General features: G+C 46.7%; 1 protein-coding gene across 1 annotated transcript in view; it reads left to right on the top strand.

The window, feature by feature from the left end:
* ARK2N (arkadia (RNF111) N-terminal like PKA signaling regulator 2N) overlaps positions 1-26,717 on the top strand; it is a 40,596-nt gene that overhangs the window by 6,201 nt on the left and 7,678 nt on the right. The window contains exons 2-3 of the mRNA XM_075268091.1: positions 10,346-11,153; positions 17,081-17,542. Coding sequence (XP_075124192.1) covers positions 10,430-11,153; positions 17,081-17,542 — 1,186 coding nt within the window. The 5' untranslated portion in view covers positions 10,346-10,429. The remainder of the gene's footprint in view (positions 1-10,345; positions 11,154-17,080; positions 17,543-26,717) is intronic.

The following is a 26,717-nucleotide window of genomic DNA, read 5'->3' as shown; positions in this document are numbered from 1 at the left end:
ATAGACAGGTGGATACAGACTATTACTCCCTGGTATCAGCCACAGCACAGGATGTCTATAGACAGGTGGATACAGACTATTACTCCCTGGTATCAGCACAGCACAGGATGTCTATAGACAGGTGGATACAGGCTATTACTCCCTGGTATCAGCCACAGCACAGGATGTCTATAGACAGGTGGATACAGGCTATTACTCCCTGGTATCAGCCACAGCACAGGATGTCTATAGACAGGTGGATACAGACTATTACTCTCTGGTATCAGCCACAGCACAGGATGTCTACAGACAGGTGGATACAGACTATTACTCCCTGGTATCAGCCCCAGCACAGGATATATATAGACAGGTGGATACAGACTATTACTCCCTGGTATCAGCCCCAGCACAGGATATATATAGACAGGTGGATACAGACTATTACTCTCTGGTATCAGCCACAGCACAGGATGTCTACAGACAGGTGGATACAGACTATTACTCCCTGGTATCAGCCCCAGCACAGGATATCTATAGACAGGTGGATACAGGCTATTACTCCCTGGTATCAGCCACAGCACAGGATGTCTATAGACAGGTGGATACAGGCTATTACTCCCTGGTATCAGCCACAGCACAGGATGTCTATAGACAGGTGGATACAGGCTATTACTCCCTGGTATCAGCACAGCACAGGATGTCTATAGACAGCTGGATACAGGCTATTACTCCCTGGTATCAGCCACAGCACAGGATGTCTATAGACAGCTGGATACAGGCTATTACTCCCTGGTATCAGCCACAGCACAGGATGTCTACAGACAGGTGGATACAGGCTATTACTCCCTGGTATCAGCACAGCACAGGATGTCTATAGACAGCTGGATACAGGCTATTACTCCCTGGTATCAGCCACAGCACAGGATGTCTATAGACAGCTGGATACAGGCTATTACTCCCTGGTATCAGCCCCAGCACAGGATATATATAGACAGGTGGATACAGACTATTACTCCCTGGTATCAGCCACAGCACAGGATGTCTATAGACAGGTGGATACAGGCTATTACTCTCTGGTATCAGCCACAGCACAGGATATCTATAGATAGGTGGATACAGGCTATTACTCTCTGGTATCAGCCACAGCACAGGATGTCTATAGACAGGTGGATACAGGCTATTACTCTCTGGTATCAGCCACAGCACAGGATGTCTATAGACAGGTGGATACAGGCTATTACTCTCTGGTATCAGCCACAGCACAGGATATGATTATAGTTCCATAGAAGTGACTGTATCCTGTGCCATGTGTGATATTCGTATAATAGGAGGATTCATAATAATGGGCTATTTAATGTCCCTTGTCACTGACAGCAAGCTTGGGGCTATATTGCCGGTTACGATATATTCGTAGACGCTTACCTTATAAGGATTCAAGGGATTTTTCAGGACTATTGTAAGCATAGGTCATCAGTATGGGATCTGTCGGGGTCCAACACCAGTGACCATATCCAATCCGCTGTCATGTGCCGATGACATCACACTTGTCAGTCACTTTCAAGCGATTGGGCCTAGCTGCAATACCAAACACAGCCACTAGTCAAGGTGCGGTGCTGTGCTTGGTCTTCATTGAAAGACAATAACTCTCCCCCAAACATGAGGTCTCTACAAGCAACAGGTCCCAAGTTTCTCACTGATCCCATATAGCTGACCTATCCTGAGGACAAGACCTCCATATGTAAGTCCTCCAAGGCTTAGGATTGATACGTTCCAACAGGTGGCGCTAGAGGTTCTGTTTAGTGTTTTTTGTTTTGTTTTTTGTGAAAAGCCCACTTGCATATCATATAAGTTTGGTGGTCGCTATAAGAGCAGAGATCTGTATGAAGGCAATATTTAGTGGTAATTAATAATAATTTCAGTTTGTCCCATGATAACTTATCACCTCCTGGCGGCAGGTCACTATTTGGAAGGTTCACCCGTCACAAATATGGGGTTCTTTGTCCCCTTTCCCATTTCAATGGCGGCTCAATTCCTTAGAGTGGCAATGAGCATGTGCGACCGTCAGTCCATAGTGAAAAGGGACATTGGATCCACCTTTCATAACCAGACGGTCAGACCCTTAGCTCCTAGCCCTGCTCCTTTAAATTGGGGAGTAGCTCCTGGATCCTTCTATTAGGGTTTATTTTCCTTTAGGTTGACTTTTTAACCCTAGAGAGGTTTCCCATCATCGGACTTCTGCTTTCATTTAGATACTTTGCATGAGACCGGCCGTGTATCTGTACATCTTGGTGCTGTCATTGAGGAGGAAGGTCCTGGCAGGGCTCTACTTAGGTATCTGGAGGAAGGTCCTGGCAGGGCTCTGCCTGGGTGTCTGGAGGAAGGTCCTGGCAGGGCTCTACCTGGGTGTCTGGAGGAAGGTCCTGGCAGGGCTCTACCTGAGTGTCTGGAGGAGGGTCCTGGCAGGGCTCTACCTGGGTGTCTGGAGGATGGTCCTGGCAGGGCTCTACCTGGGTGTCTGGAGGAAGGTCCTGGCAGGGCTCTGCCTGGGTGTCTGGAGGAAGGTCCTGGCAGGGCTCTACCTGGGTGTCTGGAGGAAGGTCCTGGCAGGGCTCTACCTGGGTGTCTGGAGGAAGGTCCTGGCAGGGCTCTACCTGGGTGTCTGGAGGAAGGTCCTGGCAGGGCTCTACCTGGGTGTCTGGAGGAAGGTCCTGGCAGGGCTCTACCTGGGTGTCTGGAGGAAGGTCCTGGCAGGGCTCTACCTGGGTGTCTGGAGGAAGGTCCTGGCAGGGCTCTACCTGGGTGTCTGGAGGAAGGTCCTGGCAGGGCTCTACCTGGGTGTCTGGAGGAAGGTCCTGGCAGGGCTCTACCTGGGTGTCTGGAGGAAGGTCCTGGCAGGGCTCTACCTGGGTGTCTGGAGGAAGGTCCTGGCAGGGCTCTACCTGGGTGTCTGGAGGAAGGTCCTGGCAGGGCTCTACCTGGGTGTCTGGAGGAAGGTCCTGGCAGGGCTCTACCTGGGTGTCTGGAGGAAGGTCCTGGCAGGGCTCTACCTGGGTGTCTGGAGGAAGGTCCTGGCAGGGCTCTACCTGGGTGTCTGGAGGAAGGTCCTGGCAGGGCTCTACCTGGGTGTCTGGAGGAAGGTCCTGGCAGGGCTCTACCTGGGTGTCTGGAGGAAGGTCCTGGCAGGGCTCTACCTGGGTGTCTGGAGGAAGGTCCTGGCAGGGCTCTACCTGGGTGTCTGGAGGAAGGTCCTGGCAGGGCTCTACCTGGGTGTCTGGAGGAAGGTCCTGGCAGGGCTCTGCCTGAGTGTCTGGAGGAAGGTCCTGGCAGGGCTCTGCCTGAGTGTCTGGAGGAAGGTCCTGGCAGGGCTCTGCCTGGGTGTCTGGAGGAAGGTCCTGGCAGGGCTCTACCTGAGTGTCTGGAGGAAGGTCCTGGCAGGGCTCTAACCGGGTGTCTTCTAATGCAATAGTATGGAAACTGCAATGAAATACATGAATAGACTTGCCTGATCAAAGGAACCCATTTGGGGCTCTTTAATGTGAAAAAGAGGATCTTCATTAGACAGCCCATCATAAAAATGGAGGGACCAAACATTTGGGTTGTTTTTTTTAGAAGAGACGGACATGTCTGTAGGATTGTGTCCAGCTCTGATGTCTGGGTTATTGGGGATCGGTCCTAGTACTGGGGGATTTTATTAGTAAGGTTGGTTCATATCATGTGTTGCTGGGTGACATCTTCAGACGGGATCTGTTACTTAAACAAGTAGCCCCTAAGAATTGTATATTGTATTCCCAAGACCTGCTGACAGACGTAGGTCCCAACTCTAGGACCCCCATCTATGAGGAGGCAGTCGCTGATTCTTGCTTTTACTGAGACTCCCCTCCATGTTCTTTTCCCCTCTACACTTGGATGTGGTGGTCGGTGACTCTCCATTGCTGGGTCTGGTATTCCGTTCCCCACATGGGTACAAGTTCCTCATCTCTGATATCTAGGACTTGTCATGTCGGCAGGGTGTGGGATCACATGGGGGTGCGTGTCCGACCTCTAGGACCAGCGCTCAAGGGTCCCTTAAAGTACGGCTTACCCTTCCATCTTAGATAGACGGGGATCCATCGGTATGGCTCTGGGTTTCTCCCCGGGGTCATGACTTTATAGCTTCCCACACCCTATAAACATACCATGCCTGCCTATGGATCGCCCCCTAGTGGTGCCTGCGATCTCCTGTTATTTCTTCATGTCTGTCTGGGTTGTGCCGGGGAATCCCATCCTATACATACATCGCTTTCTTGTACCAAGCGCTTCTGGCTTCCCCCTGTGAGGTTGACATCTCTGTCGGGAAGCCGCTCTGACACTTGCCGCTATAATACAGCTTTAAATAGCATTTACCACATTTGTAGACATTTTGGCCTCAGCTTAACATCACATGCATCAGGAGCTATCACATCTCAAAATAGGAAACCAAGCAGATTAGCTAATTGAGCCGCGGCCGCCTCGCTCCGAGCGTCAACTGCCATGAAAATCTGCCCGTTTAATGTTTTATAAAGGAAATACTCCGAGCGCGGCTCCTCGGCCAGGGAGCTTTAATGTCCCTTTGGCTGTGAAGTTCCTGTATCTCCAGTGTATTTATTTCATGAAACCCAGCGCTGTAACCTTAGGTCTCTTCTCGCATTCCCACCAGGCATTAATGCAGTATCTTGTAGTCACGGCTGCCAGGAGAGGAGGGCACTGCTGCTTGTACCCGTGGACCTGCTCCGAATACAACCCCGGGTGTAGGATTATCGGGAACGGTGCCAGGGGGGCCCCATACACTGCACTTTCCACTATTGTACTACGTGTGTGCTCATATATATATATATATATATATATATCTACAGTTCCAGTCCCAGTCCTGACTTGGCCTTGGTGAGCAAATTTGGTGAGGGATCTTGCCTGTCCTTCACTTTGCTGTCCTAGCGGTCACCTGCAGTAATCTGGAAACTGCAGCGGTGACGTTCCTAATGTCCACGCGTAACCTCTGGGGCGGAGGGATTGGTTCTAGATGCTATTTGGGTGTAGATCGGCATCATCGCTGGACCACCAGAATCAGAGACTAGTGCCAAGGATTGGGAACGGCCGCTAGAATGGGGGAGCAAACGCTGCTGAGGATTATTTTATTTTGGCTTGCTATCTGGGTTCCCCCTCTTCCCCAGGTAAGTGGCATACTTGGGGCTTGTTCACACGTGGGGCAGTGGAATGGATTTTGGCACCGAGAATGACATGGGGAGTCGCATCACTCTCAGGTCAAAACCCGCCTGCCATGACCATCGCGGTCGCGGCTTCCCCCTCTGGAGTAGGTTCAAATGAATGGGCCGACTCCGGAAGTTGCTGCTGCCAGGTGGAAGCTGCGGAATCCGCCTGAAGAAAGGGCAACTCACTACTTTTTTCCGCTATTGGCATCATGCCGTTAGCGGAAAAAAGCTCGCTAGTGGTCTCCATAGACCACCATTGTATGGAGGCGGATTTTGAAGTGAAATCCGCTGTCAAAATCCGCCTCCTTGCCCCCATGTGAACTAGCCCTAATAGGCCACTGATACCGTTCTCAGGATTATTGTAGGCACTTACAGCAATGCACTTGGCTCAGTGTGGGGTCATGTCACTACACTTGGCTCCATTCACTTGAATGGGACATATCTGCAGTACCCCACACGGCCGCTACAGAATGTGACCCTGTCCCTATAATCACCTGATTGGTGGTGGTGTTAGGGGAGGGGTCATACCCCATCTGATCTGATGTTGGTGGCCTATCTAGTATTTAGGTCACTTCCATTAACACCTTGAAACCCCTTCAGTGCTGGACAAGGCCACACCAGTTACCCTTGGCACGCATATGACTCCACTGGAGACTCGGTGGATGGGGCTGTGGGAGACCCTGTTCACTTACACAGGAGGTGGATTGATCTCGGATTTCAGCAGGAATTCTGAGCCGAAATCCACACCAAGTAGGCTACATGTGAACTTGACCTAATAGGGAAAAGTATCCGAGGTGTAGGGGTCTGTGCTGCCTATTGTGGCCTGGTTTAAGAGGGCGCCCCATGCTGGAGGTTCCTCAGCAAGATGCTTATATACAGTGCTTTAGTATACTTTGCGGCAAAAGTGGTGGGCATGTTCTCAATGTACATAGCTCGACGTCCTCAGGCTGCTCCCTTATGGTCCCACTGAGCAACAAAGCCATCTTTGACATCTCCAGGGACCCCCTGGACACTACACGTGAAGGGGCTGCTTCATAGACACTTGGATTTCACCGCACAGAGTGACCATCCATGACCCGGATAAGTTTGCGCTACTCTCTCTATGCAGTTTTATCAAAACACTGACAAATTTTGGGGTTTACAATGACCTATCAATATCAGACAGTGGGAGGGTCCCCGCTCCCTGTGGTGTCGCAGACTTGCTGCAGTACCATTTATGGCCACAAGCCAGCGTTTGCTCGTCTAGTGTTAGCTCAATAGTGCAGCAATGCATACAAGGAGCTGATCGGAGTCGGACCCCCACTCTCTGGCATTGATTGTCAATGTTAAAAGGGACGACTTTATTCATGATCTATCTTCAGACGTTGCGATCCGTGGGGGTCCCAGCAGTCGGACCTCCACCGACCAGAAGTGGATAAAGGATGAAATGAAAGGGGTTTTCCAGTATTATCAATTGATGACTTATCCTCGGGGTCCAACACTTTGATCCCTACTGGTCGGCTGTTTAAAGCTGCAGCATTGCTCTCAGAGCGGGACACGTGACGTCACAATGTCGAGCCCGTGGCCTGTCTGCAGCTCAGTCCTATTCACATGAAATGGGCTTTGCTGTTGGGCCAAACCCATCTGATGTGCTCGGTAAGTAGTGAAGAAGCTGCTGCGCTCATGTGAAGGCTGTGGTCTCTTCAAACAGCTGATCGGTGGGAGTCCCAGGTGTCGCTCCCCTGACTACCTGATGACCTTTTTTAAGCCCAGGCCTTCAGTTATTAAGCCTGGAGAACCCCTTTAAAAGGATCCGATCATTGGATCCCTTTTTTTTCTGGCTAACACGTGGGAATAGCCTTAAGAAAGACTATTCTTCTACCTTTAGAGGTCTTCTCCGCGCTACCGTTTGGTTGAAATCCTGATTTTCGTCAGTATGCAAATGAGTTCTCTCGCAGCACTGGGGGCGTCCCCAATGCTGCTAGAAAAATCTCCAGCGTCGCCTCCATCTTTTTCTGGAATGGACTCTCTGTGTCGTCTTCCATCCTGGGTTTCAATTTTCTAGGCCTCAGGCAGAGCCGTCTGTGCATGCCCAGGCCACAAGAAAATAGCCGCTTACACCAGCTTACTGCTTACCGGGCATGCGCAAGACCTAGAAGATTGAAACCCAGGACAGAAGAAGACACAGGGAGAGGCCGTTCCAGAAGAAGATGGAGGCGTCGCTTGAGAGTTCTCTGGCAGCATTGGGCCCGCCCCCAGTGCTGCGAGAGAACTCATTTGCATACCGAAGAAAACCGTGACTTCTACCGAACGGCGGCGCGGAGAAGCCATCTAAAGGTAGGAGAAGAATAGCCTTTCTTAAGGCTATTCCTACGTGTTAGTCAGGAAAAACAGGGGATCCAATGATAGGATCCCTTTAATGCATTGATCCCAGATTTTTATTCATTTTGCAGCAGCTTTGGTCATTTGCAGATCGTTGCAGGTCAGTCCCATTAGCGCTGCTCTTTAGGAACCAGAAAGTACAGACTCCAGCAGTCTTCGGTAGTAGGTGTCTCCTTTGCAGCAGCTCTCTGATCTCTTATATTAGGGACCCCCATAACCCCAACATACCCTTTCTGTGTAATCGAGGCCCCCTGTTTCTATAAGGTCCCTGTTCTGCCCTGGTGTGTGAGCACATATTGTGCCTCCTGTCTCAGCCTGTCACTACATTTCTCCTTGTTACCGAGAACAGATCCCACATCTGTCACCCAGTGACTCATTTCCCTAAGGAGTTATTCATCCCGGTCCTATTAGTCTCAGCACGTGCCTAATAATCGACGCCGCGTACATACTGGGCCGGCGGCACGCAGCCTGTGTCACCGCACCGCCTGCTATTATACAATATATCTTACCTGATCCCGAGCATAAGGGCATAAGAAGCCATCGGTCACCTGTCGTGTCCAGGCAGAGTAGCCGCATACTGCAGGAGGAACACCGCATTGACTAGGCCTTCACAGGTAAACCTGGCTCCTTTATTATGGTATTCAGCCTCCTATACGGCTTGTCTGGGGTTTGTTGTTCCTAAAGGATGGGTAGGTGTGTGAAAGGGGCACAGAGTATTTCAGGAGAGAAATGGTACCTATCTGCTCGTGCGAGGATAGGACTACATGGGGAGGGACAGTAAAAGGAGAGAGCCATAGTTACTATTAAAGAATTGGGGTCCCCAGCAGCACAGAGTGTTTGAGGGATCGTTTTAGAGCCAGGGATGTAACTTAATGCAAGGAGGGAATCAGCTGGGGCTGACAAAATGGGAGGCCGGTGTTGGCCCACTGATGGCCATATTAGAAGGTACGCCTGGTCCTGATGGCTACACTTATCCCATATGACATGGCGTGGGTGGGTATCCTTAAAATGCGACTTTTAATTATTTTTTTGCCATTGTCAGGGTTGTTTAGTGACAGTTTTTGTAATCTACTTTATTAACCTATCTAACTTCCTTTTTGTTATAAAACAGACTGTAATATTCATCTTAGCAATCATCTAACTAGGCTGTTACTAAGGGAAAGTTTTATTGTGAATACTCAGAGCTGAAGCAGTTGCACTGTGTTTGGGTATAACCAGATGACCCCTTTAATATTTGGAGCTTTTAAAGGGGTATACTGGATGGGGGGTCCTAAAGATGCAGGGTCATTTGCTATGCAGTGGGGTTCTAATGCTATCACAAAACTGGGGTACTTTGAATGGAGAAGTGCTGTAAAGCCCCCCCAGTTCTTGTGATTGCCCCCCACTGATCAGCGAGACCCCCTTTATCCCATGGATATGGAATACCTCTGTCTATTTGTACACCTCCTCATTGAGATCTGCTTGCTGTCAGTGAATGGGATGCTTTAATGTAACATGATTTTCATGTAATGCAAGTTTTTAGAGGCAGCGGTCACACCACTAAGAATGGACGGCGTGGGGGGCGAGTTTTATTCCCATTGAGAATATACCCATAGTAGACATTGACAGCCCCCCACTCCGTTCATTGGTGCTGTAGCTTCTCTCCAGGGAGTCCATCTTGCTTACATTGCCGCAGTAAAAATTCTGGGGATGGTTGGGTCTGAGCAGGGTGACCCCACTGATCATCAGTTTATCCTCTGTCCTATGTGTAAGGGATATACAGTTTCCTAGCATAACCCCTTGAGTGGTACGATGGTCGCAGATGCTTGCTATTGCTCCATTCATCTCTATAGGACTGCCAAAGAGAAGCACCTGTGGATAGCTAGAAGGGCCCCACATCCAGCGATCGGCCATTATCTATGTGGTAACCTGACAGCAGCGCCACCACAGGGAAAATAAAGTATTACACTGTGTCTGTTCAAATCAATGGATTGCTTGTGTAATGCAGGATATGTTAACCTTGAATTTCTTTAAAGGGATTCCATCAATAAAATCACTTTTTTTATTTTGTTTTTTCTCAATCACATGTAGGAATAACCTTAAGAAAGGCTATTCTTCTCTTTTAGCTGTCTTCTCTGCGCCACCGTTCGGTAGAAATCCTGGTATTCTTCGGTATGCAAATGAGTTCTCTCGCAGCACTGGAGGCGGTCCCCTGCGCTCAAACACACTGGAGGTGTCCCCAATGCTGCGAGAGTACTCTCCAGCGCCGTCTTCATCATCTTCAGGAACGGCCTCTCTTCATGTCTTCTTCCAGCGCTGAGGTCAAACTTCTAGGCCTCAGGCAGAGCCGACTGCGCATGCCCACAGGCCACAAGAAAATAGTTGCTTACTGTATAAGCGGCCATTCTTGTGGCCGGCGGGCATGCGCAGTCTGCTTTGCCCGAGGGCTACAAGTTAGAAGCCACCACCGGAAGAGGACCCATTCCTGAAGAAGATGGAGGCGGCGCTGGAGAGTTCTCTTGCAGCATTGGGGACGCCCCCAGTGCTACGAGAGAACTGATTTGCATACCGGCACAAAACGGGATATTAACCGAACGGCGGCGCGGAGAAGACATCTAAAGGTAGGAGAAGAATAGCCTTTCTTAAGGCTATTCCTACGTGATAGGCAGAAGAAATAAGTTTAAATGATAGGATCCCTTTAATCTATTACAATGGCTTTTCTAAATCAAAAACCACTTTAGTGTAGCTTTCCTCTGATATATTTCACAGCATCTTTTTTTTTTTTTTCCCCTTGTTTCTAGTGTATGCCAGAGTTATCAGCCTGACAATACGTCTTCCAGCTCCTACTCCATGCTTTGAAAAGTTTACACACTTGTGTATTTGTCATGAAGATGGAGGCAGTCGGCAAGGATGAACAACTTCTAGAATCTGAAGTGCCTCCTCACGTCTCCCAGGAGAAAGCGGACTCTCAGGCTGAAGAAGGAGCTCTGGATCTGCAGCCTCCTTCTCTAAAAGATGGCGGCGAAGATGTTGCAGACTCTTCCGGACTTGCTTCAATGCCTTGCTTACTGATGGAACTGAGAAGAGACTCCTCGGAGTCTCAGCTAGCATCTACTGAAAGCGACAAACCGACTACCGGCCGGGTGTACGAGAGCGATTCTTCTAACCACTGCATGCTTTCTCCTTCTTCCAGCGGGCACCTGGCCGACTCCGACACATTGTCTTCCGCAGAAGAAAACGAGACGCGACGTCCCGAAGCAATAAGCGAAGGCTGCGACCCTACCAGCCAAGGCGCCACCGTGGCTCGAAAGTCCCGGAGATCCCGGTCAGAAAGCGAAACTTCCACCATGGCTGCCAAGAAAAACCGCCAGTCTAGTGATAAGCAAAATGGTCGAGTCACCAAGATCAAAGGTCACCGAAGCCAAAAGCACAAAGAGCGAATCCGACTCTTGAGGCAGAAGAGAGAAGCGGCTGCTCGGAAGAAGTATAACTTACTACAGGACAGTAGTACCAGCGACAGCGACCTTACCTGCGACTCGAGCACAAGCTCATCGGACGAGGACGAAGAGGTCTCAGGGAGCAGTAAGACAATCACAGCGGAGATTCCAGGTAAGAGGATCGTCCTGACCTAATGCCGTACTAGTCTAGGCAGCAGAACTGACAGTCTAACACCAGTTTCACCATAGATTCCCGTCTTAATCTCCCTTAGCCTGATCCATAGATCATGACAGATCCCGGCTATATGTGGTCGCCATTACAGTCTCTAGTGACTTGCGTCTTTTTCCGGTCTCTTCTGCTAGAACTGTCTCACACTTAAGATGTGAACGCTTGTTTGGAGACCAGGGCACAAGTCGATATCCGGTTTTGCACCATGAACTGATTCTTTGCTGCCTCAACCATTTGCATCCCCCGTGTAAAAGACGGACATAGAGGAATTCATCCCACCAGGGTACTGGCCATGAAAGGGTTTAGATCCTTTTGCATTAATTGGGATGCTTCTCCCGTTGTATATCAGTGTTATGACTAATTTGAGGTCTCCAGTGTCAAAACCCCACCAATCCCAAGGATAGGTCATTAGCTGTCCCCAAAAAACCAAGTTCCTCCATGAAGGTATTATGTAGACCTACTCTCCCTCTCTCATCAGGACGGCTTCCATTGCTTCCTGAGTATTGCCAAGGGTCCTATTAAGCGGCTCTCCGCATGACATCAGGCAGTGCAGTATTCCTGGAGAACCCTTTTACTATCAGTTTCTCCTCCGATCCTCTTCTGCCTTTATTCTCTACATTAATCCAATCTATAGGTCTCGAGAGACCCGACATTTCCCCCTCCTCCTCCTTGCACTATCTTCTTTCTGACTGTAAAACCTGCTCCATTTGCAGTTGGAGTGGGAAAAAAATTGACTAGAAAAAAAAAAGCTGTAGAAATTTCAGCGACTGCCCCATGACTAGGGATTTGCAGTAAGCACGCACTAGCTTATAAGACAAGAAAATGGTATTGAAACAATCTACTCCATATGACTATACCCCTAGATCTAGGAACTTTGCAAAAATCCCTGTGCCGTGTATATGGGCTATAAGCCCGGTAACAACAGAGTATGCGTCCGAGTTGGGGGCCTATTTGCTGTAGGATGACATTAGAGTGCATTCACTTCTATGGGGCTTCCGATCCCTTCCGTTTCCATGACAGATGATGATAGAGCAGGTCCTGTTCTGCTCCAGCGTGATGGCGTGGAATGAATTCAGAATCTCCATAGATGTAAATGCAACACTCCATTCAGTGATCATCAGCCTCAGGTGTGAGCAGAACAGGAAGTCCGCTCTGGGCAGAACAGGAAGTTGGTGTGGTGCAACTTCAGCCAATAGCTGCCGAGCACTGAGTGATGTCACTGAAGTGTGTGTGTTTTGTCACCCTCAGCTATGCCTGTGAGGCTATAGTATACAGACCACCGCAGGGTAGATCAGAATAATACCAAAATATCGGTGCTTCGGTCAAATCATCCTAAATGGTCACTTTTACTATGTATGAACGTTACCCAAAGTTTGTTTTCCATAAGGAATGTCATAGGGACATCTTTCTGCTCAGTATGGGACGACTTTAGCTCTTAGGCGCTGTCCGACAGTTTACGGTTACCAGGTAGGTTTCTGAAGTTCAATAGGGGCACCTACATGAAATCTACCCGGGTCCTTTAAGAATATCAGACGGGACGAGACTCGAGCACTTGCTGACAGAAATACCTTCCAATCTGCATCATGTGCTGAGAGCGATCAGGAATGTATTACATGACCCTATAGGCATCCAGGGAATTACAGGGTCACTGAGGAGGAGTATACGGCATCTTTTCCTATCATTGCGGTTTCTTATGAAAGGGATTTCTTCTCAAAAGCAGGTTATCCCCGTATCCATAATGAAGGGGTCTGATCAGGAGAATGGGGGGGCTGCAGTCGGACGTTGTGCGCACCACTCCATTTCAATCCAGAAGCCGCTAGAACTGATGATCTGAGTTGGGTCCAAGTGTCGTCCCCACTCCCCAAATTTGATTTGGGGCAGGAAAACCCCTTTAATGATGTCCAATCCCTTAACATTAATTGGCTGCTGTAGTCACATGACGCGTCCAGTGCCTGATAAAGTTCACGGGTCCTCCAGAGTGAGATTCTATTAGTGACTGTCTAGTACAGAATCTATTTATAGGCAATGTTCTATTTGAAGATAAAACTTTATTTAAATATCTCACGGAAGCCATTGGACGCACCAGTGTGGTCTAGTAAATGTCCGCACCTCCATTAGTCCTCCTGGTTGCAGAACTTATTGAACATGTTACAAGGGAGCGGCGCGGCGGAGACGTTGCCTACAGGGAAGAGTTTATGAATAATATGACTGTCTCATTATATAATAAGTCAGATTAGAGATGAGCGCTGTCCAGATGACTTGGCTTGTGAATGAAGTAGTGTCGGCTGCACATGTCCTTATCCTGCTGCCTAACCTGAGCGACCAGATTCCAGCAGACGTGCCTGCAGCTCCCGGGGACGTCATTGACCAGTCATGGCATGTTCAGGGAATGAGCAAACCGCACAGGAGGTGTGAAGTGGGACTTAGGCTGGTCTTACACGACCGTATTGAATGTACGGTCCGCAAGTTGCTGATCAGCAACGTAGACTCCGCAGATGTCCGTGTCCTGCCGTACTCACCCTTAGAGTTCTATGGACGAGTCCGTGCAGTGCCGCAATTCATGGCCATTACGGACATGTTCCATAAATTGCGGACTACAGTTGCGGCCCGGCCACACCACGGATAAAATATTCGGTGGTGTAAGAGGCCACATTGAATATAATGTGTCTGCAAATGAAAACCCTCAATTGTGGACTTGCATTACGGCCATGTAAGACCAGCCTTAAAAAGTGCTCTGGGGGTTGTCTGACCGCATTGAGAGTATCTCTCAGTAACAGTGGTTATCAAAAATAAAAGGAATCAAAGACACACTTATCTTATCTTCTATGAGGCTTCCCTTCCCCAGGAAGTAATGGTGAGAGTAACCAAACACTTTATAGCATGTCACGTATTAGTAGTAAATCAACAGGATCAGTTGTCAACATGTATGAGTTATATAGCACTGGTTAGACTTTCAGCAAATCTTTGCTGTGAATAAATCCAGTCAGGAACACATGAAAAGAGAGCAGGAAACTACTACTATACTGCCCCCTATGTACAAGAATATAACTACTATAATACTACCTCCTATGTACAAGAATATAACTATTATAATACTACTCCTATATACAAGAATATAACTACTATAATACTACTCCTATGTACAAGAATATAACTACTATAATACTGCTCCTATGTACAAGAATATAACTACTATAATACTACTCCTATGTACAAGAATATAACTACTATAATACTACTCCTATGTACAAGAATATAACTACTATAATACTACTCCTATGTACAAGAATATAACTACTATAATACTACTCCTATGTACAAGAATATAACTACTATAATACTACTCCTATGTACAAGAATATAACTACTATAATACTACTCCTATGTACAAGAATATAACTACTATAATACTGCTCCTATGTACAAGAATATAACTACTATAATACTGCTCCTATGTACAAGAATATAACTACTATAATACTACTCCTATGTACAAGAATATAACTACTATAATACTGCTCCTATGTACAAGAATCTAACTACTATAATACTGCCCCCTATGTACAAGAATATAACTACTATAATACTGCTCCTATGTACAAGAATATAACTACTACAATACTGCTCCTATGTACAAGAATATAACTACTACAATACTGCTCCTATGTACAAGAATATAACTACTACAATACTGCTCCTATGTACAAGAATATAACTACTACAATACTGCTCCTATGTACAAGAATATAACTACTATAATACTACTCCTATGTACAAGAATATAACTACTATAATACTGCTCCCATGTACAAGAATATAACTACTATAATACTACTCCTATGTACAAGAATATAACTACTATAATACTGCTCCCATGTACAAGAATATAACTACTATAATACTACTCCTATGTACAAGAATATAACTACTATAATACTACTCCTATGTACAAGAATATAACTACTATAATACTACTCCTATGTACAAGAATATAACTACTATAATACTGCTCCCATGTACAAGAATATAACTACTATAATACTACTCCTATGTACAAGAATATAACTACTATAATACTACTCCTATGTACAAGAATATAACTACTATAATACTACTCCTATGTACAAGAATATAACTACTATAATACTGCTCCCATGTACAAGAATATAACTACTATAATACTACTATGTACAAGAATACAACTACTATAATACTACTATGTACAAGAATACAACTACTATAATACTGCTCCTATGTACAAGAATATAACTACTATAATACTACCTCCTATGTACAAGAATATAACTACTATAATACTACTCCTATGTACAAGAATATAACTACTATAATACTGCTCCTATGTACAAGAATATAACTACTATAATACTACTCCTATGTACAAGAATATAACTACTATAATACTGCTCCTATGTACAAGAATATAACTACTATAATACTGCCCCCTATGTACAAGAATATAACTACTATAATACTGCTCCTATGTACAAGAATCTAACTACTATAATACTGTCCCCTATGTAAACAAATAGAGCTACTATAATATAACTCTTGCTATTATAGTTATATTCATGTACATTGGCGGTTGTATATACCCTATTTTAGTTAAAGGGGTTTTCCCATAACTGTTGTTCACCAACCTGCAGGGCTCTGTGCTCTCTTCACTTCCTTGTTTTCTCGGCACATTGGTGGGTGGGGTTTCACTTGCTCAGCTATCTGCTATGTTTGCAGTCAGTAATGAGGGATTGGTTGTAAATGAATTACCACAGTATGAAGCTGATGTAGCAGAGCTGGATTTGAGTCAGCTTGCATTACATACAGAGGTATTGGACTCCCTATCTTGACCCTTATCAGCCAAATCCAATTAAACTGACTGGAAGAACAGGAGATAAGAGCTCAGAAATCCCAGAGCTCTCACCTCCCGCCTCCCCTATCTGAGGAGCTCCGTTACTTGTCAGACATACACAGCTCAGAGCTGCTCCCAGCACTCAGCCCCTCCCTCCCCCCTGAGAGCAGGCCGCTACTGAGCAGTCACTGAGAGACTGAGCAGATAAGCCCGTGGTTGGGGGCTGTGGTCATAGAAACACATGTAAACAATGAAGTGAATAAATTAAGAAAGTGACCAAACAAAGCAGATTTGATAAAGCAATGTATTTAGAAAAAGTCTTAAATCCACATAAACTAGCAGTATAGAGTGGATGCTTTTCATGGGACAACCCCTTTAATGGGGGGGAGGGGTCCTTTGTTCAGGATCCTCCTCTCTTGACCAGAGCGGAGAGCACTTGGCTGTTTCCTTGCTGTTACCTCTTTTCCTGTCTTGCATTATATAGATAAGCTATGGAGTGGACCCTGCAATGCTTAGTTACTCCTTGGGGGGCTGCAGCAGGTCATTGGGGGTAGGGGGGCACTTTACGATCTTACAATGGAGCTCTCTATTCAGGTGTACATCTCCTCCTCCTTTATAGCGCCCTGGTTTGGCGGTTATACAGTCTAGTCCTGATACACAACCTGTAATTCTCCATGGGTTCCTTATTGTGGATGCAGTTGGTTGACTCGGCCCTCGGTTCGGCACATCCGGTCTCTTCCTGCCCCCCTGTGTATAATGTCACTGTGACTACTGTGTATTGCACTTATGTATAGTCTATATATTGTAGTATTTCCTTTGTAGATGTTTGCACTATATGCCTGAACGTATTTGGTGTCCCGTATATAATGCCCCGGAGCGGCCTAGTGGTGTGCGTCCTCTCGGTGTGCGTACTAAGGCATGCTTACTCTGGATATACTCAGCTTGATATGTTGTCTGCTTTGCTTGCTTTATGTTTTCTTACCCAATGGCCTCAATGTCTTTAAAGCTGGCTTCAACCGTGCTGGGGGATCTGCAGGAACGCCCAGGGATATTCCGAGATTGCTTGAAAGGGGCACCGTGTGGGATAGGAACTGCATAGGCAATGTCCTGGAAGAAGCTATGAACTGTTTTGCAGAGATGCAGAGACAGACAGAGGAGAAGTTTCGTATGTGGATAGAGAAACTGACCCGACTAGACACGGACGAGGAGAGCAAGCAGCAGCTGGAGCCCGGCGAAACCAAGCTGCACCTCGGCGGCCAAAGCTTTACGCCAAGCAGCTCATCCAGTACGTTCGTGGCGGGGCAAGAGAGCCCCACTTTCCCCCAGCAGCAGGCCCTCAGCTCCTACGTCAGCTACCAGAATGTCGACACCTTAGAGTTCCCGGCGTCCGCGTTAAATAACAACAATTTTCCAGAAACCTTCCCAGAGAATGGTAACAATATAACCGATCAGGAAATTAACCAGTCCTAATCCCCCCACCCCTCGAATTGCACTAGACGACGGCCCTCTTATTTATAGTTCTCTGTTTTCTATACAAAAAAAAAAATTTCCGGAGGCCGCTGGTTACCGAGTCCTTTACCAAAGCTTGGCTGAATGTCCAATACTTGTCTGCGCCATGTGCATGGCCACCACCTGCCGAACGGAGGACGTCTAGGAAAGCAATCTTAGAGATCGGGGGGGGGGGGGCTAATGGACAATTTTTGGGGTTTTTGTTTTTGTTTTTTTTAACCCTGTTGATATAAAAAAAAAAAATATATGAAAATGATTCTAATATTCCGCAGATGTAATATTGAGAGAGCACCGGACCCTACAAAGTATTATAATTTATGCAAGAGCGTGCTCGGGTAGGTGTAGGTATGCTTCATGACTATATTTCCCCGGTGTGTGCCTCAATAAGCGGCCTCCTTATAAACCTGTATGAAATGTATTAGAATTACCTGTCCGTTGTTCTCATCCTACTGTAACCCGCTTTCTTCTCCAGTCTACGGTCTGAAACTTTTCTGCTACCTAGAATAACTTTCTGGAAACTTTAGAACATGCAAGGAGCCATTGGGTTTTCCCCGGGTGCCGCCATGTCTGGTCATAGGAATTGCCCAGGTTCTCCTCCCGACACTTGAAGTAGACTGCATGCTAGGTGGCGCTACCGTCCAAGACCCGAAGCGTATTACGTACAGGTCTCATAGGACTCTTACGTAATATTTAAAGGCCGTCTCGGACCGGGCAGGTATACATGGACAGTCCCTTTAAGGCATTAGTGGTTTGTTGCCCTGACTCTACGGCCTATCCATTTATCTTGGCCAACAGTGTCCCCGATCTTTGGACTTCCCATCAGAGGGATCCAAGGTAATCTTTCCCAAACCACATGTGCGAATGTTAACACTTGCTACCAGATATTCCCAGAATAACAACTTATCACCTACCCCGTTCCCAGACACCCATACGTATGCTCTTACGACATGTCAGCAGATGGGAACGTGCCCACTAAGGTGTAGGTTTACATCACACCGAGACACGTCCAAGTACATTACATCTTACCTTGGAAGACTCTTATCTGCGGACTAAGAATTTATTACAGGGTGCGGGTCTTCCAGGAGCTCTTTTATGACCACCCCTCCATATGGCATGTGGTCGGACCGTAAATCAACTAGTCAAAGTGGCCGCTAGGTTATTTCCGTCATGTTCCTTCCATATCAGTAGCTACTATCGGGATTATCTGCTCTGCAGGTAGCGATCAGGTCCCCATTACTGCACCCCATAGCCCTGGCACACTTGTCAGTGCCATCTCCGTATTGCTTAAATCTTCATTTCACTCTTCAGACCCGTCTTATTTCTCTTCTTACGTTTCCTCGCTGCTGGTTCAGAGTCTGCACTGAGCTCCATCGGTTGGTAATGTGTATGTTACCAGGGCCGTGGCATGGGTAGGCCCAACCTCAGACTCTCCTGTTTCCATAGCCCGACTGACTCCTTCAGAAATATGACAGTCAGAAGCGGTAAAGATCCTCTAATTCGTGATAAAACTAGTGATACCTATGAAAGTAAATATGGAACAAGCTATACATCAATATAATTGTATTAATAAATAATTACATTAATTGTATTATGATAAAAATATATTTTAAAGCCGTGGACGGTAACTTTTTTTTTTTTTTACTCTACCCAAAAGTGGCTCCAGCATTCATAAGACCTGACTAATATCTGGTCACCACAACCTTATTCGAGGGTTGTCTGGAGCGTTGAGATTACCTCTACTGATCCAGTGTATAGAAGTCGAACTCTCCAATTTGACCGAAACGGTCAACTATGTAATATGTATTGAGTCCTCTTCACTCTTCCCCTCCCCCCCAACAGCAGATTTTGGGGGACGTAGAAGTGTTGGGAATTTGTTTTTCAACGTCCTTTTGTTCTCAGGATGATCAGCGGCAAGCAAAGTGTTTGCTAGCTGCTTCTTTCCCCCTCCCAGGCCAAGGGTGTTGGGGGAATTGGGCGAGAGAGTTGTCGGCTGACAACATCTAAAATATTTACTTTTGTCATTTGTCTTTTATTTTTAGGTTTAGTCTTCCTTTTCAATATTTTAGTTTTTAATTGTAAACTATATGGACGTGATATTCATAAGGAGCGCAGATGGACTCTGTAACCTGCTACTTGGTAGAGTCCTGGGGTTCCGGGTGTCGGGACCCCCAATTGTCACATATTGATTAACTAGCCTAAGGCTTATCAATATACAAGTGTGAAAAATAACCAAATTTTCTGGTGCAGACACTGAACCAGCAGCGGCTACAGGATAGCGTCAAGGCTGTAGCTTAGGAACCATACAGGATAACACAATTTTGTTACTAGGTAGATAAGGAGTCTATACCCCCTACATACTAATATTAGAGTGGGGGGAACCTGCTCAGTACTGCCCTCTAGGACTAGTTACTTGCCCAGCTAGATCCTTGAGTTGGAGCCACATCATGTACATTTAGGTTGAAGGGCGGCCATCTCTGATTGGGGTGCCCGGGTGGGTCATTGGCTCTTAAAAGGACATCTTGACCACCACATGTACACGTGAGCACACATCTCTGTGCTGTACTACACCCACACATTTGGCTGCCGACCATGTGACCAACCTACGTGGCCAATGAATAGATTGGAAAGCTGCTGCAGAAGCTCTTCTACCTGCCTTGCTGCGGCATCTCTCCACATCCTAGGTCAATTTTGACAGAAGAAATGGGGTGGGCATGATGGAAATTTGGCCATATAAGTAGACCCCTAAGAGTCTGTTATCCCAAAACATTCCCCCAATAAGCCATTAGTCTTCCCCCTCCACTTATACATTAGTGTCTTCAGATACTATATTGTAGGGTAATGTTCTGTTTTAGACTCCAGTCGCCTCCAGAGCTGCATTCAAAATCATACAGGGTTCTCACATTGTACTATTATTTTTTTGTACCCTCTGCTGTACTTGGGGGAGATGTAGCATTACACCGGTCATCGTTTATGTAACGGTAGACGCAGCTCTGGATGTGACTGGAGGATAAGACAAGAATTGCAGAATGACTGAACTCCTGTCTCTACATACGGATGGGGTGCAGGTAGAGCGTATATAAGGCATACATATGTAAGAGCGGGTACCTGTATAGGGTAGGGGTCCCGCCTGCCTGTCTGCTGCTGTATTAGGGGTCCGTTCCCACTACTGTCCATGCCAAAAATAGGAGTGGGTCCCATCAGTGCACACTATTGGCTGCTTTAATGGGATCTTCACCTGGTTTCTCCCCCCCCCCCCCCCCCCCCCCCCGAAAAATTTGACTGTGGACTGTGTATTGTAACGGTTAACCCCTTTGTTGCCTAGTTATGCAAGGTATAGAGTCACCGTATCCTGGAGGCCGCGTATACAAGGACGGGCAATGATGTCCCCATACTGTGTGTAATGCATTGCCATTGTGTAACATACACCCTGTAACTCTACAATGTAACTAGTGTATCTTAGTATAAATAAAGAAATATACATTGTGTCTGCCTCGGCTCCAACTGCTTTACTTTCACTTTTTTTTTTTTTGCCCTCGTGGTCCAAAATGCCTCTCACACCAGCGTAAGGGGGTATTACTAAGGGCAGAAAACATCCCATTGTGGCCACAAACCAATGAAGCAATGCGGAGATGATCACCATTTTATAGATCTACACCACCGTCTGCAAGTGCACTGGGGGCGGGGCCTGATGGGTTCACTGTGAGGGGGAGTTTGGCCCGTGGACTCGGGCTCAAAATATCATTCACCTCTACACAGACAAGGGCGGGCTGCAGTTCCACAAGAGAGCCAAACCTCTTGCAAATTTGGCTAAGCAACCCCGGCCCCCAGTGCACTTAAAGGGATTCTGTCGTTGGTGTCAGACGTTCCTGGATAGCCTTTAAATAGGCCATTCTACTACTACTGTTCCGTTGTAATCCTGGTTAATGACTTTATTACCCCCCTCCGCCTGATGGCACGTTATCTTTGTGGTTGGTCTGAATCCCTATGGATGTTAGTCACTTAAAGGGGTTGCCCATGATTGGATAGACTAGTGTTACCCAACAGCTTATCCCAGAGGGGGAGGGGTGTTATAAAAGGTTCAGGTTAGTGGTCCTTAGGTCAGTCCGTCTAACTGATATAGAGGGTCCGCTACCCCATGGTCATCCTATGTGACATCCCATAATGACAAGTCCTCCCTATTCGGTGCAGTACATGAGCCGCCCTGGGATTATCGGGTCATATCCCCAAGCACCTGGTTAGGATATGTCACTGTTATAGTACATGGCTGTGTATGACTACATGTAATATGTCCAGAGACCAATGCCCTGCAGCCTGTGACTCTACTGCTGCTGCAGAACTACAACTCCCAGCATGCTGACTTACCTAGTTTTGCAGCTGTCTGAGCTTTCCCGGCTGCAGAGCATTGCCTCACTATAGATGACTATTCATGTTGTATATTATATGCTGATAACCTTCTCTACAATTGTTACTTCATATTTTATCTCCTAATGATATATATCTATCTATATGCTCATGTGTAATGTTATAAATTGTTTTCTAAATCTCACCTCGACCAATGATTATAAAGATTGTGTATAAGTAATTGTATGGAAAGGGCATGTCCACCTCTAATCCTATAGATAACCTCTAAAATGGTCAGTATACATAACATGCCATCATTGTGTACATATAGTTGTTATACTCCAGAGCTGCACTCACTATTCTGCTGGTACAGTCACTGTGTACATACATTACATTACTTATCCTGTACTGATCCTGAGTTACATCCTGTATTATACTCCAGAGCTGCACTCACTATTCTGCTGGTACAGTCACTGTGTACATACATTACATTACTTATCCTGTACTGATCCTGAGTTACATCCTGTATTATACTCCAGAGCTGCACTCACTATTCTGCTGGTGCAGTCACTGTGTACATACATTACATTACTTATCCTGTACTGATCCTGAGTTACATCCTGTATTATACTCCAGAGCTGCACTCACTATTCTGCTGGTACAGTCACTGTGTACATACATTACATTACTTATCCTGTACTGATCCTGAGTTACATTCTGTATTATACTCCAGAGCTGCGCTCACTATTCTGCTGGTGCAGTCACTGTGTACATACATTACATTACTTATCCTGTACTGATCCTGAGTTACATCCTGTATTATACTCCAGAGCTGCACTCACTATTCTGCTGGTACAGTCACTGTGTACATACATTACATTACTTATCCTGTACTGATCCTGAGTTACATTCTGTATTATACTCCAGAGCTGCACTCACTATTCTGCTGGTGCAGTCACTGTGTACATACATTACTTATCCTGTACTGATCCTGAGTTACATTCTGTATTATACTCCAGAGCTGCGCTCACTATTCTGCTGGTGCAGTCACTGTGTACATACATTACATTACTTATCCTGTACTGATCCTGAGTTACATTCTGTATTATACTCCAGAGCTGCGCTCACTATTCTGCTGGTGCAGTCACTGTGTACATACATTGCTTATCCTGTACTGATCTAGGGTTACTGCACTCCACCAGCAGAATAGAGAGTTCAGCTCTGGAGTATATAATAATGTATACAGTAACTTTCTAGCCTATGATACTGTGACCGCGGGTGGACATGCCCTTTCACTCCTGATGCACTTGTGATGGGGTCACTGAGCCTTGTCCTGTTTTCCTCCTGACCTTGCACCGGCCGCATGCTCTGACATTGTATACAAGTGTCTGCTTCCTCTGTACATGTGATTTATGATAAGTCATGAGCTTTTCTGTTTGGGAGTGTGGAAGATACCAGAGTGCAGTTAATACTGATGAAGATTTGACGTAGCCCCCTCCCTTTCCAAGTCTATCCTCTGGGTAGGTGGTAAAATCTCAATCACTCTGCATGTATATACATTTCGGATACATTTTTTGCATGAATGTACATGTAGGAGTGGTACAATTTTGACTTGATCTTCGCCTTTCTATCCAACATGCAGAGTATTTCCATATTCTCAGCAATTCTGTACTCAGGGCATCGACTTTATCAAATCCTAGATTATTAAATTATGAAGGGAAAAAAAACAACCTAAAATCCTGCATGTAAAGTGTAACCATGAAGACTGTAATCGGCTAGGGGGTTACACTGTATTCGTATTCACGATCGGCTTGTCAATATTGTACTTGACCCTCGTATCTTCTGCACTGAGCTAATGTCACTGTAATGGATGTTGGAGCTAATATACACCCGCAGCTCTGAGGTCGGCCGCCATGATCCCGCCGCACAATACACACAGCACCCTCTGGAGTAGCAATAAATTCTACATTTGCAATTTGTCTAAATCCACATAGTGTTATTTTGGGGACCTTTTTACCTTTCTATCCAGGGCTGCGTTCACTTTCCAGCTGGTTGCCCTTGAAATCTGACAGCAGTTTAGCTCCGCCCCCTGATGTCAGACATGTGACCGAACAGCTGAGCTCCCACAATGCACTGCTTCGCAGGCAGGAAAGCCTTAGTCAGGACTACACAAGACTATAGTCTATATGTCACCCAGAATGCACCTCTGCTACGGTGTCTGCAATGTCGGTCGGGTTCCAAGAAGGTACCACCAGATTCGTGAACGCAGCTTTGGATGTGACTGGAGTATATCGTTTCACATGCTTAACACTTTGCGGTTCCCAAAGTGGATTTTTTTTTTCTTTCCCAGATTGATTTGCTGACTAAAGTGGAACTGAGCCCCTAATATACTTGGCCGGAAGGGTCCTAGTGCCTGCATGTATAGAAAATTCATGGTCATTGATATAATGTAATGTCCATAGTCCGTTCCCAAAACTGACTGCCCCTGACTCTGGTTATATCCGTATGTCCTCCTATAGCAGAAAATGACTTGGCACCCCCACGGATCAGCTTGTGCACAGAGAATGGAGCAGGAAGCAGACAGCTGAACAGAGCTCCCATTGAACTTAATAAGAGCTGATCTGCAGTACCCGGTCTGGCCACTAAACAGAGAACGGCACTGTCTTCTTCCAGCTGCTGAGAACAACCGATTTATGGGGGTCCCAGAACCTATTCTTACGATAGGTCGTCAATATTTTTAACCTCTTTTAACAGAACTTGGTTCACAGCGGTTATACCTCATTTTCCCTGCGGGGGCACTGCAGGCAAAGCTTTTGAAATTTGAGTCAGTTCCACTTTAGCAAGTTCACCATAAACTGTGTCCAAATCTCTGTGGGGTGGGGGAGGGGGGTCTCCATACAGTCCATCATTTAGCAGGCGCCAGTATTGTGCGGCCGTGGCGCTGACCTCAGGGTTGTCCTATCTTGACCATTGTATTAACATCATGTTCTGTATTGCACTAATGACCCATGTCATGTTTTCTTTGGTGTCCATGTGCTTATGTTCTGTACTGATGCATTGTGGGTGTCTTTATTTTTGTTATATGTAAATGAGGACCCCGGTTTCCCTACGGTCTGAAGGGCATGAATTATCAATGAGAAGCTTGTGTATGTAGGATAAGTGGCGTGTTACACGGAGGAGCTTAGTACACGGTCTGACGGAACAGCCAAGCCTGCCGTGTATGTGACACCCCCCCCCCCCCCCCCCCCTGCTATTTGTAGTAGGCAGACACCCCCTTCCCTATATCATAGACTCTTCCATGCTCTATACACTTGTTTCAGTTTTTCACACCTTTCAAGATCTCTGCATGCTGGAAAAAATCCTGTTACTTTCGTGTCCGGTGACGTTGTAGTTGCTGCCGCCGTGCCGGTGACGCGGTAGCTGCTGCTGCCGCCGCCGCATCGGTAACACTGTAGCTGCTGCCGCCGCTGTGCCGTTGACACTGTAGCTGCTGCATTTGATGCAGCAAATTCTCCAGAATGATTTGCGCTTTTGATGTAGAGTTGATGGCGTAGTTAAGGTTGAGGCCCCACGTAGCATGGCAGCAAAAAACGGCAACGCGTTGCGGTTCTTCCCGCAGCATTTTAGACAGACTTTTTCAATTATACCTACAGGGAAGACGTCGGTGTTTTTGCAGGTATAATTGACATGCTGCGATTTTCCAAAACCACACAGTTTTTGGAAATTGCTGCATGCCCGCACCGCAGTTTGTACCACAAAAAGGGCTTGGGATTAATCAGGAACCCATCCACTTTGCACCTCAATTTTTTCCACACTGTTTCCGCCACATTGGGCCCAGCCTTAAGTGGATTTGGTGATCTGTCTTTAGATCGTCAGGGATCCGACACACGGGACTCTCCATCCTGACCAGCTATTTGAAGACGCTGGTGTTCGGGGGAGCGCCGCGGCCTCTTCACTACTTACCAAGCACAGCGCCATACAGTGGCCGTGCTTGTATTGCAGCTCAGCCCTTTTGCTTGAATAGGACTTGAGTTCTGTTCAGGTCATTCGATCCATGGATTTGATGTCACATGGCCTTTGAAGCGGCTGCACTGCTCAGGGAATGCTGGTGCCACTTCAACTAGCTGATCGGCATGGGTTCCGGGTATTGGATCCCCCATAGATAACCTAGCCTAAGAATAGGTCATCAATTTTAAGTGTCCTGGAAAGCCGCCTTTAAAAGTAGGCTTTTCCTACTGGTGGAGGCGTGGATCCAGTAGGTGGCGCTGCCTTGGCTCTGGTCCTCACATCTCTTCTTATGACTTAGTATTAGGCACCATCGCCTGTATCCACGTCACACCAGAGAGGTCGGGGTTAGGGCTGCATTTGGGGGGGGGGGTATTTAGTTACTACTTGGACCACACTCCTAAAAATACCAAGACGGAGGGAGAGTGTGTTAGTGACCGAGCCTGCCAGACTGTACCACTATCACACTGGGAGCTGAGGCAGCGCCACCTACTGGGTTGACACCTGTTGTGCCCATGCCAGGGAGACCTTACATTTTAAGTACTGCCAAATAAAGGGGGCACCACAGTGCTGCTAATTTGGTTGTGGCTGTGCTTGGTACTGCAGATCAATCCCATTCACTTGAACCAAGTGAATGGGATTGAGTTGCTGTGAGCTGCAGTACCAGGCATGACCACCAACAAAAGCATGGTGCTGTTCCTAGTAAAGAATTAAAGGTGTAACCCTCTTGAGCACCCCAGTTTCACCTGGACGCCGTTGTAGCGTCCTCTCCACGGTGCGATGGTCTA

This window comes from Leptodactylus fuscus, chromosome 1 (assembly GCF_031893055.1).
Source record: "Leptodactylus fuscus isolate aLepFus1 chromosome 1, aLepFus1.hap2, whole genome shotgun sequence".
Lineage (NCBI taxonomy): Eukaryota > Metazoa > Chordata > Amphibia > Anura > Leptodactylidae > Leptodactylus > Leptodactylus fuscus.
This window is presented reverse-complemented; position numbering and strand designations above follow the sequence as displayed.